Source organism: Neomonachus schauinslandi, chromosome 5 (assembly GCF_002201575.2).
Source record: "Neomonachus schauinslandi chromosome 5, ASM220157v2, whole genome shotgun sequence".
NCBI classification, from domain to species: Eukaryota; Metazoa; Chordata; class Mammalia; order Carnivora; family Phocidae; genus Neomonachus; species Neomonachus schauinslandi.
In genome coordinates, this window is record NC_058407.1 from 49,807,520 (window position 1) to 49,818,012 (window position 10,493).

At 40.3% G+C, this 10,493-nt stretch overlaps 1 protein-coding gene across 1 annotated transcript in view; it reads right to left on the minus strand.

Moving 5' to 3' along the window:
* HELB (DNA helicase B) overlaps positions 1–10,215 on the minus strand; it is a 36,443-nt gene extending 26,228 nt beyond the window's left edge. Inside the window, exons 1-5 of the mRNA XM_021678619.1 lie at positions 10,019–10,215; positions 8,175–8,585; positions 6,470–6,639; positions 3,578–4,456; positions 653–830 (exon numbers count right to left, since the gene is read on the minus strand). Of these exons, the coding sequence (XP_021534294.1) occupies positions 653–830; positions 3,578–4,456; positions 6,470–6,639; positions 8,175–8,585; positions 10,019–10,205 (1,825 nt within the window). The 5' untranslated portion in view covers positions 10,206–10,215. The remainder of the gene's footprint in view (positions 1–652; positions 831–3,577; positions 4,457–6,469; positions 6,640–8,174; positions 8,586–10,018) is intronic.
* Positions 10,216–10,493: the final 278 nt, after the last annotated feature.

Below are 10,493 nucleotides of genomic sequence, written 5' to 3' on the forward strand. Positions count from 1 at the left end.
ACTAAATCTTACCAGAATGGGAAAGGATTTAAAAGGCTACTGATATCTAGCTTGAGTTATTAGCTGAAAATCATAAATTCACTGCCAAGTGGTCTATAATTCAGACTTTTTATATTTCCAAATGATCTGCATTATACTTTCTTTTTTTTTTTTTTAAAGATTTTATTTATTTATTTGAGAGAGAGAGAATGAGAGACAGAGAGCATGAGAGGGAGGAGGGTCAGAGGGAGAAGCAGACTCCCTGCCGAGCAGGGAGCCCGATGCGGGACTCGATCCCAGGACTCCAGGATCATGACCTGAGCCGAAGGCAGTTGCTTAACCAACTGAGCCACCCAGGCGCCCCTGCATTATACTTTCTAAGTGTGTGACGTTTTTACTATTTTAACAGTCATCATTTAGGTAACTAGCAGTAACCAATTACAACTCATTTCATTTCGCGGCCTGGTCTGCTAATATCCCAGCCCAAACGGAGAACCACCCAAGCTGATAGAGGGAGAGGTCAGACTGAACTCAGGGGGGCTGGGGTGTGGGCTCTGAGAAACGGCTTCCCACCTGTAGGATATGGATACCAAACCAGTGAAATGGTGTAAGCAACCTACCAACTGCAATGCTTTGAACTAAACAATTAGGATTCCAACAATATTTAACTTACCAAGGATAATAAGCTTAGAAAGTTTGGAGTGCTCACACAATAACTTTAAAACCGATTTGAAGATTCTGACAGATACCAAACTCCCTTCATCCACAACCAGAACTCTAACTGAAGAAAATTTCCATGGACGGTTCTTGGCCGGGCTTTTTTTCTCCCATAAATAAAAGCTATAATTGACCTGCAAGCAAAGTATGGCATCTCTAAATTCAGGTTATAAATTTTACAAAACAAAATCTTAACAACCCATGTTATTTTAAAACAAAACTCTTAAATGGGGGAGGGAGGGAGGGTGTAGGTAAAGCCACATAGGGAAACAGCCTAAAGAACTAGAGAACACAAAAGTTCAAACTTCTTAAAACCCTAAAGGGATGGATACACAGAAAAGATAGATCAAATAAATCTAAAAACAAAAAAAGATCAAATAGTTTTTAAAAAATGTTTCTTGATAAGTACTATGTGTGTTTACTGTAAAAGTTTCACACACAGCACTATTGCACTGCCAAATAAATAAATAAATAAATCTTAATAAATAAATAAATAAATAAATAAATAAATAAAAATACAGATGAGGAGAAAAATTTGGAAAATAAAACCAGAGATTAAATATTTTGGTATACATCATTCCCAAAATGTTTCTATGTTGTAAGTATGTACGTATACACTATATACAGACACAGATTTCTTAAATGGTATCATATCTTTTTAAAATTTTTCTACTGAAGCTAGATTCAACATGTCTATTAAGTAAAAGCCTTCACATTTTCCACCCAAATGCACCAATTCCCTTCAGCAAAACCCCCATTCTCTCAATGGCCTTGTCTCAAAAGAACATCTGAATCACTGCTAACTGCTTCCTTTGATTTTATATATTCACTTAGTTATCTTAGAAATGCCTGGTTGACACTTTCCACTATATTTTTAGTGCTACCAACTCAATACAGGCCCCACCTATGAGCCTAGATTATTCCCACAGCCTTACAACCACCTTCCCCCACACACTAACCCAAAATGGGATTGCCAGATAAGATATATGAATTTCAGATAAACAATAAATAACATTTTAGTGTATGTTTTGTTTTGTTTTTTTAAAGATTTTATTTATTTGTTTGACAGAGAGAGGTAGCAAGAGCAGGAATACAAGCAGGGGGAGTGGGAGAGGGAGAAGCAGGCTTCCTGCCGAGTAGGGAGCCAGATGTGGCTCGATCCCAGGACCCTGAGATCATGACCTGAGCCAAAGGCAGACGCTTCACGACTAAGCCATCCAAGTGCCCCAGTGCAAGTATGTTTGATGCAATACTTGGTACACACACACACACACACACAAAATTTTATTTTTATCTGCTCCATCTGGTAACCGGGTAACCCTATCCCAAGGATGATAAATAAATGGCGTAAGTGCCACATCAGTGCCTTTCCTTTGGCCCTACACTCTCTTCTGACCCTAAATGTGGCTTCAGAAATATTCTCCCAGCATCCCAAGCAGATATTAAGATACTACCCATTGATCAGAGTTGGAACATAAGATGAAATTTAGTAATAATGCCTCTTCGGCTCTCCTCTTCTAAGCCAACCCTTCGGCCTAATCAGATGTGAAGGCGTAATGGGAAAAATCATAAACTGATCAGAAGACTCTGCCATGAGTGAGCTACACTGATCTTCTCTAGGGCTATGTTCACTCGTGTGAAAAATACAGGTGATGCATGATGTCATTTCTGAGGTGGCCCACGGCTCTGTGATTCTCTCTCTCTCGCTTAGGATCCTAAATGGCTCCCCAATAAGCCAAGTCCAAGCTTCTTTGTTAGATATGCAAGAACTATAATAAAGGAGGCAATTACGGCACCACAGAAAGAGCAACGAGAGGGGAGGTCACAAATCTGAATCCAAGTGCTAGCTCCACACCTGGTTACGATCTTGGGCAAGTCGTTGAATTCCCCAAATTTCAACTGATTCTTCTGTAAAATGGAGATGATATGGCTTACTCACTTCACTGGTTTATCAAGGATTTAATGGGATATTTTGCAAACTTGAAAGTTCAAGTTCCCAGTCTAAACCAAATTCAATTTCCATTATTTTATAATACACAGAATTCATTCTGATCAACGCCGTCACCTCAAAACCATCTCTACACCCTGTGATCATTCTCCTCAATGCCTGTGGAAAGGCTTTCCCCTGAAATAAAATGTCCGTCTCCTCACCTGAGCCTCTCTGTCCTTTATAGTCCAAGTCAATGATTATTGCCTTCAGAAATCTTCCAACAACTGAGTTCCTTGATCTGTAAAATGGCAGGTCAGACCTAGAAAAACCTCTCCAGTTCTTTACAAGTTCAAGATGTCATGACTTCTAATTACAGCCAAAACTATGTTTTTCAAGCATATCGATTCATTTGAAAATTGTATTACATGACTGTTGGCCAGGCATTGTTGTGGGTAAAGGAGATAAAGAACTGAACTGGATGATCAAAGTCTTCACTTCTATGGAGTTTTCCTTCTATAAAATAGAATAAAACCTTTTCCTTCCCACACAAACACTTCTCAAATAAGGTCTGTGGACGGTAACATGCTTGTAACCAGTTCCATCCCACCCAGAATAAAGCTTGTACCAGAATCTAACTGAACTACGTCATGAAGCATACACTTCAGTTTGGCTGACTTCTTTTCCATAGTAAGACTTCCTCAATGAAAGAAGCAGTCTACTGACTGACTTTCCAGCACCAGCTCCTTCCTCCCTGCAAACTGGTCACAGTTTACAGACCGGCTGCTCTGCATGGCACTGATCTCAGTGTTCAGTGACTACAAAGCAGGGATCCCTAGGACATTCAATAAATACCTACTGTCATCAGGAAGAAATAAAAAATAAACTCATTAAATAAAGCCCGTCTTTCAGGCAAATGTTTTCTCTGTAGAAAAAAAATGGACAAAGTTTTACCTGACACAGCGTATAAGCGTTAAAACCAGTCTTCTCTCGCAATAAGCCAGCCGCTTTCCCCGTTGGTGCTGTCAGTAACACCTCTATCGCCTTGTCTGCCTTCAGGAGGCTTTGCTCGGTAAAGGTGATCCATTCTTCTGAGACATCCTGGTCTTGTTCAAAGTCCTCACAAGCTTTTTTTACCTCTCTTTCTTCCAACTGCTCCATATGCTTAAAAAGATGGCTAACAATGGTGGTCTTCCCACAACCACCTTTCCCACTGATGACCGTCACGGCGTTGGAGCAAACCATTTCCAAAGCAGCCACCTGATCCTGATCCAGCTGACCTTCACTTGTTTCTACATTCACTTCACTTTCACCGTTACTGCAAACATGGTCACCACTGTCCTGTGAGTCCAGAACATCCACAGGATTTTCTAAACCCGTTTCATCCGGTTGACTTTCATTCAGTGTCTCGTCGCTTCCTGATTTCTCAGGTTTTGTAGTGTGAATTAACGCAAGCACCCTCTTGACATCGACATGTAAATGCCATGGAGTCCTCGTCATCAGGTCACATATTGAAGAGGCAATGCCTCGCTCAGCCTGGTAAAGGTCATAAAGAAAGACACAGCCCTTCTCGTATGTCACCACACCAATGTCCTTCAAAAACTTCAGAGACTGCCAAGCGTCTTGGAAGGACATATGGTCTGACAACTTAGAAGTTAAGTCAGCTTCTTCAATGCACGTGTGCCCTTGGTCTCGACATATGTGCCTCAGTTTCGAATATATTATTAATGAATTCTTCTCCAAATCACTCATCAGCTGGAGAAGAGACTTGCACTGACAAAATGATGTCCAGCTCGCCTCACATTGCAAAAGCTTCAGTTCTGTGTAGGTTATCTTTAAGAAAATAAAGTTGCTTTATAAAAATTATAAATGTTGATGACTATTATCAGAATTACGTAAAAATATGTTATTTGTTAATAATTGCTTAAGTCCCAGAGGACATGTATATCAACTAAATTTGGAGAAAAAACTGGGTACCTAATACATCACCAAGTTTTTGCTGTACTGTGAATAAAGATCTATATAAATTTATTTTCTCAAAACAATACACATACAGTTTTCAAAGTCAAATAACACTATGAAGCTTATCGCAAAAGACAGGAATCCCCTGACTCACCCTTTCCATGCCTTATAAAGTCAACACTATTCTAAGTACTGTTTATACTACCCTTTTTTTTTTCTAATTTTCGATATTTAATATTAACTCCCTCTTAGGGGAAGTCTTTCTCTACAGAAGCTCTCTCTCTTTTATACCATCACCTCCACACCTGCTTCTCCTCTTCCGATCTTTAAAAAAAAGTTATAGTATATATTTGATTAATCAATTTTCAGTAAATCATTGTTAAATAGGATTCACAGCTGAGGACAGGATATACTACAATTATATTAACTTTTGTGTCAAACTCTTGTGTGTATAGTGAAGTTGGTGACTGCCTCACTTTCTTGGCTTGTTTAGGTTTCTACGTGCCTCTCAACAATTCTGCCCAAACTCTACTGGAGGGACACAGAACTTCCTTCACCATGATCCACTCAGAAGGTTCTCCACCAGCTCCATTTTTTTTTTTTTTTTCACGGAGACATCCCTCCTAGAGCCATCCATACATTTTATGGGCTAAAATGTGTCCCCCCAAAATTCATGTTGAAATCCTAACCTGCAAGTATGTCAAAATGTGGCCATATTTGGAGATACGGTCTTTAAACAGGTAATTAAGTTCAAATGAGGTCATTGGCTCTAACCCAGTATGACTGGTGTCCTTTTAAGAAGGGAGATTACAACAGACAGGCACAAAAGGAAGACAATGTGAAGACCCAGGGAGAAGGGTCTCCTCACGACCATGTACAAGCTAAGGAGGACTCAGAAGAAACCAACCAACCAACACCTTGATTTTGGACTTAGAGCCTCCTGAACCATGATAAAATAAATTTCTATTGTTTAAGCTACCCAGACTATGGCCTGAAGCACAGACTTAAGAGGGTTGGCAGCCCCAGCCATCTAATACCTCAGTAACAGTCTATATTCTTGATGGTGGCTTCCACACCGAACAGTGGGACTTCAAGTCTCCTCTTTCCACTTGAGTCCCAGAATGTGCATTGCTCTGCCTCTCTTCTCTACTGAATATATATAATAATCTAATGTTCAATGAATTTCATTTTGCAAAACATACTGAAATCATCATCATTTTATGTAGGAAACAAATTCATTATTCCAGTATTTCTCAAATTGGGGGGAAGGGGTTCAGTAAGCATTCTTGGCGATCCAAGAATTATCTCAGAATTTTTAAATTGTATTTTCATTTGGAAAACCCACCCATAACCAAGTACTGCCAACATTTAAGTGCCGAGTTTGGTTTCCAACACCACTGAAGCCTCATAGTGCCACGCCTATTCTTGGTCTCTAATGATAAGAACAGAGGTGGATTCATATGTAAGTGATATTATTGTGCCAAATAAAAATTCCAATAGTATCATGATGTACCACATGAATAATGAAAGTTTTCAGAAGTTCAGATAGGAAAGTGAGGGATTAAAATGGATTTGCCAAATTCATGAGAACCTGTGTCTTCAGTGAGATCTATATTCACATTGCAAATGGCCATTTAGTTACCAAAAAGATGTTTCCTATTAAATTAAATTATGTAATTAAATTATTGACAATTTCAATGTCATCAATTTACTGCATAAGAGCTACAGGTATAAGAAGTTTATAGTTGGTTCTAACACTAAAAGAAAAATCAACATTGAGGTCCATATGAATTTTTTTCCTTTGAAAGAGATGCAAAAATTGTAAAGTTTGAGAAATCCTCCCTCACACAGGATTTCTAAATGGTGAGTAAATGTCTTACTTACTTTACTAAATCCAAGTTTCCATGGATGTGTACCTAACATCTCTTCTAGGTCTTCCAACACCTCCTTAGAACCTGAGCTTAAGAGCCGTTTAAAGTGTCGAGGCAGAAGAACTGGAAGGAATTCCATTACTTTTGGAAACTGCAAAGCTGTCATTATACTTTTAAACGGAACTACAGGATAATAGGAAAGAACAAATCAAAACATACAAATGAGCTCACAGAACAACTGATGTGACGGACATTCTCCTGGAGCACAACCAGTTCCAAAAATCCAAATCAAAGAGAGACAAATAAATTTACTTTAACCAGCAAGAAAATTGATCGTGTTATAACAAAGGATTTTGTACTGAAGTGGTTTTCATTATGTTCTTCAAATGCTTAGACAACCGCTTCTTAGCCTTCTGTTTCCTTTTGTAGACAATATAATCAGAGGAAAATTTGTGACTCTGTGATATAAAGATAAATTTAAAGCTAAGCATAAAAAATAAATCATTAACATATTAACCTTTATAATCATTTTTCTGACTGTAATCATGATTCTTTTGTCATTGAAGTCATTCAGTGATGTCCTGCCAAATTTATTTGATATAATTAAGAAATGAAATATTCCATTCATGTGAATGTCCAGATAACAAACCATACTAAAAAATTATTTTATACCATTTTGGACTGAAATCTTTCCAAAATGGAATACTCATATTCTTAACTTTCTCCTCTGTCTTCTTCTTTTTTTTTTTTTTTAAGATTTCTTATTTATTTGACAGTGAGAGCGAGAGAGGGAGAGCACAAGCACGGGGAGTGGCAGGCAGAGGGAGAGGGAGAAGCAGGCTCCCCGGTGAGCAGGGACTCGATCCCAGGACCCTGGGATCATGACCTAAGCCGAAGGCAGCCACTTAACCAACTGAACCACACAGGTGCCCCTCTCTTCTCCCTTCTTAAACAGAATAATAATTGGAACTGAATAGTTAAAAACTGAACTTTTTCGGGGTGCCTGCGTGGCTCAGTCGTTAAGCGTCTGCCTTCGGCTCAGGTCATGATCCCAGGGTCCTGGGATCGAGCCCCGCATCAGGCTCCCTGCTCGGCGGGAAGCCTGCTTCTCCCTCTCCCACTCCCCCTGCTTGTGTTCCCTCTCTCACTCTGTCTCTCTCTGTCAAATAAATAAATAATATCTTAAAAAAAAAAAAAACGAACTTTTTCTTAATGACTCAAGGTAATCCCATGCACACAAAAGTTAGAGAGAGGGGCGCCTGGGTGGCTCAGTCGTTAAGCATCTGCCTTCGGCTCAGGTCATGGTCCCAGGGTCCTGGGATCGAGCCCCACATCGGGCTCCCTGCTCGGGCTCCCTGCTCAGCGAGAAGCCTGTTTCTACCTCCCCCACCCCCCTGCTTGTGTTCCCTCTCTTGCTGTGTCTCTCTCTGTCAAATAAATAAATAAAATCTTAAAAAAAAAAACGGTAGAGAGAAACACAGTTTTAGAGCTGGGGAGGAACTAAAAGGGGCTTAAAGATCATCTCACCCAACCTCTCCACCGTAATGATGAGGAACCTGGAAATTATAATGACAAACCCAAAAGCAATAGAAACACATTTTCAAAAACAGATTTTTAAAAAGAATAGTATGCCAAGATACTATACTGGTGATATCTTAAACACACTAGTCATTAAGTATTTCAATTACAATAAAACTGGATGATAAAATCACACTTACTTGTGTTTTCCACAGGGAGCCACATCTCGTTTTCTGGTAGAGACTCTTCCTGTTCATTCTGTGTAGACTTTTTTTGACCATTCCTTCCAGTTTCCTTTTGGAAAGTTCTTAATGTTTCCCTAAGATTTTCAAAGTTTAGGTTTTTAAAGCTTGATACAGCATTTACCCATGCTAAAAATTTATTTATATAATCACTGGGGAAATTACAGTCTTTAAGAAACAGGGAACAGATGTGTTTTTGATTTGGTGGTGACATATCAGACTGTAAAAAGTAAGATGGAAATCCTTGAACTTGATAGCTCCTTGATCCCATAGGTTTCACTTGCACCTTCACTCGCCACCAAGGACCCGTTACTGGAAAACGTCCAAACACGTCACATTGCTCTTGAGTGTTTTCATCAGAAATTACAACTTAAAAAAAAAGTTAATTTAAGACATTTTAAAACCTCTTTTTCAATGTTTCACCAAATCTTCCACTCTCTTTATTCCCTCCACAGCACCCTCTATAGACGTTTATTAGGGTATCTACATTCCACTTACCTGTTTATCGGTCTCCCTCTACTGTGCTGTAAGCTCTCTAGATTAAGACAATGTTTCACTTGTCCTTGTATTCCAAGAGGTAAGTATGGTACATGGCAAGTCTGTTGTTTCTCTTCTAAAAACAGTCATCTCTCTGCTACTCTGACCTAAGCCAAAAATGACCTTCATGCAATTTCTAAAAAATGCCATGGTCCCTCCCACCACAGGGCCTTTGCACAAGCTGTTCCATCTGCCTCAAATGTTCTCTTCCTTACTGTTTGCCCCCATTTGCTACAGACCTCTAAATTTAATTGTTGCTTCCTCAGGAAAGTCTTCCCTGAATCTCAAGATTATAACCTCTCATAGCACTACTTATTATTCCTTCTATGAACTAAGTAATATTACAGTTACTTCTGTAATTATTTAAAGAATGTGTGTTTAATTCACCAAAGAACAAGCTCCATTAAGACAGAAACCTCATTATCTTATCTCTCCCAGGTATCCCCCCTGGCAACAAACATCACCATGCTTGGACCAAGGTATCCAGTCACTAATACTTTTAGGATAAATGACTAAACCCTTACAAATACTTGAAAACTTTCTGTCTAAACTTGCGCTGCCCACTCACATGTGACTACTTAAACTTAAATTAGTTAAAATTAAACAAAATTTAAAATTCAGCTCCTCAGTTGCTCTAGCTGCATTTCACGTTCCCAATTCCCACCAGCTACAGGTGGCTATTGTACTGGACAGCGCAAACATAGAACAATGCCATCAGCACAGAACATTCTACTGGTCTTACCACTAAAATTTTCTTAAATATCAGTCACAATGTCCACATAACAGGTATTATGTATAGCGCAGGAAACTACACAAGATAAACGCACATCACAACGTTATTCACACAAAGTTAATGAATCCACAACGCCTTGAGGTGTTTCTTGTGTGTGCGTGTATTTTCTAAGTAGCTGAAAAATAAATATTTGACTCCAAGCAGGATAGGAAAATAGTTGAAAAGTCTAATTCTGGGTGTGAATACAGGCTCGACATCCAACTGTTCCCTCGACTATAAAAATAAAACTACGTCAAAGACTTGTGAACATCAAATGAGGTAATACACGTTGAGCACAAGTTTAACACATGGTATTACTCAAGTCACTGCTACTGTATTATATTTATATAATCTTATCCTAGGTAGGATGAAACAGCTAGGCCATCCCCAAAAATGTCTGTTAGCAGCAATGGGCGCCTTACTTAGGACAAGGCCTGAACGGGAAACACTTCATCCTCCAATCCCATCCCCTCCGGGCAGAGGGCTTCCTCACCGCGAAGGCGCCCCGGGAGGGTGCCCGCCTTTACGCCCCCACTGCAGAGCTCCTCGGCATCGACAAACTCCAGGTCTTCATCCTCCTCCACGTCCTCCTTCAGACAGTCATCGTCCTCCTCCACCAAGTCCTTGGGTGGGAGCAAAGGTCCCTGCAGCTCGCGCAAGTGCTGACTCAAAAAAGCCATCTTGCTCCCCTGCAACTCTCCCCAAATTCCGGAAAACCCGGGCAGGGTACACGGCCACGATCAGCCAATCAGCTCCGAAAATTAAGAACTTCCGGGAACGCCCCCACAGCGGCCTGCGCGTGCGGAGGGGCGGGGCAGCGGCGAAGCTCCGCCCCAAGGCTCCCGTGGGAGGCGGGGGATGAGACTCAGCAGGGGAGGGATGAGGGCGAGGCGATTGGGGGTTGGAGAAGAGCGTGCGCGCACGGCAGCCAGATGTGAGAGTCCGAGCGGTGCCTGGTCTTAACCCGC